The sequence below is a fragment of the Aspergillus alliaceus genome (assembly GCF_009176365.1).
Source record: "Aspergillus alliaceus strain CBS 536.65 unplaced genomic scaffold BDW43scaffold_12, whole genome shotgun sequence".
Lineage (NCBI taxonomy): Eukaryota > Fungi > Ascomycota > Eurotiomycetes > Eurotiales > Aspergillaceae > Aspergillus > Aspergillus alliaceus.
The window spans coordinates 184,732-186,540 of NW_022474695.1; the positions used below are offsets into that span (position 1 = coordinate 184,732).

Sequence of the window (1,809 nt, forward strand, 5' to 3'; positions counted from 1 at the left end):
AGAAAATTATCAAAGCTGTGCCAGCAGGCTCCGGCTATTGTAGGCACCAATAAGTGGGAAAACTTCGGTGATTTCCCTCTCACTCCCTTTTCCATCAATTCAGGATGGTATTTTTTGGACTATACTACTTAGGTAAGGTACGGAGGTAAAATCAAGGACCTTTGGGGTTACCTTACCCACTTAGGATCATCGTACTCCGTATCTCTCATCCCCAGATAATGGATAAGGTATCATCCAACTTAGCCTGAACTTGAAGCTCTTCTAATCAAGGGAAAAGTCCGTCGCTGATAAGGAACACGATATGCAGAATTCCACCAATGACGACGTCAAATGGCCGGACTGGTTGTTCCAGGGAACTCACGAAAGTGTAACGAAACAACAGCAGTGTCCGGATTTCGGAAGAGCGGCCCCGCATAACCTGGGGGCGGTGGCTGTGAGCCTGGGAATTGGTGATATCAGCGTGATACGGTTTGTAGAAGATGACTGGCTGAAATCTCCTTCCAGAAGCTTGTGGGCCCCCAGATCGATAGCCTTGGCGCCCTGTGGGGGGCTGTTGGTGCGTGGGATTACCACCGGGCCGGTCGTGGTGTTTGCATGACTGCAATCCGTTACAGCGTTGCATGCATCAATAATACGTGGGTAATACTATATTTCGCAACGCCCTATCTGAGGGATTCGAAAGTTCAATGGCCTCTACGGCCGCAGAACCAACAATGCTCGATGGATAAGCATTCCCTGCATACAAATCCCTAGTCGCACGCTTTTAGGGTCGTATCTGGTCCCCAAGTGTCTATGTGATATACTACTTCCCCGGATTTCATCCCCGCACATATTCGCCAAGCACCCATCATGTTACCCTGGTCATTGGCGCTTATAAACGGCGATCAAGGAGTCGCAATATGCTAGATTGAGGTTGTAACGGGATGTTGCGTGACGGATTTCCCCATTTGAGGGTTAAGTAAGCGCTTGATATATGCTTAGTAGCAGTGCTTCCACCAGTCACGCGTATGTACATGTCCGTAACCAAACGCAATTATTGATGGGTCTGGCGTATAGGAAACAAAAACAAGGCTTTGATATATGAGGTAGCATTGTCAATTGTTCTCCATCTAGCACGTCATGATACTCCTTAGATTTATTCTTGGCAAAAGATTATCGTAACACTCAATCGCACAACCACCATGACCAGGGCGGGAGGTTCTCCATGAAGTTGCTGTCGAATTCTTGTGTAACCTCAGTCAATTCCTAATGCAACTGCAAGACCGCAGTGTGGGGTTAAACAGAGGCTAAGGCGCCAAAACATAGAAAAAGAAAAGAAAAATAATTTCTTTTTAATCACCCCCAGACTCAAAAAATTATATTCGTTCTAAATCCTTCCGGGGTAATGTTGGTATCATAGCATTACCACATTCTGCTTTAAGAAAATGTCCATCCAAAGCTGAATGGAATTGCTTCTTCAGATTTGCCCAAACTAGAGTAACCTCAACGATCGTCACTAAGACCGCCTATCTCTGCCTTTCTAGGTGGAGATTTATCTAGAAGTAAGCGAGAGAGCTGAGCGCCCGTGCAAGGAGCATAGCAAATTTATGTTACCCAATTTCAGCGTCAGATTATATCTCGTAATTGGAACATTGTGGTGGTTGAAGAAGAAAACTCAATCAGAAAAGAAAAGAAAACGAAAGAAAAGAATGAGAAGAGAACAGAGACACCGACACGTATAATGTCGGAAAATCTTTTTTCTTTTTCTTTTTCGTTCTTTTTTTTCCAACCCCCACACACCGACGAAGCGGTTGGTCAATGAAATGATCT

At 45.1% G+C, this 1,809-nt stretch overlaps 1 protein-coding gene across 1 annotated transcript; it reads left to right on the forward strand.

Annotated features, from left to right (window-relative positions):
* Positions 1-301: 301 nt before the first annotated feature.
* On the forward strand, positions 302-753 carry BDW43DRAFT_309239 (uncharacterized protein; the record flags this gene model as incomplete). The annotated part of the gene is made up of 2 exons (XM_032046671.1): positions 302-433; positions 505-753. The coding sequence occupies 2 exons, from the start codon at positions 302-304 to the stop codon at positions 751-753; spliced, it is 381 nt and encodes a 126-aa protein (XP_031902203.1).
* Positions 754-1,809: the final 1,056 nt, after the last annotated feature.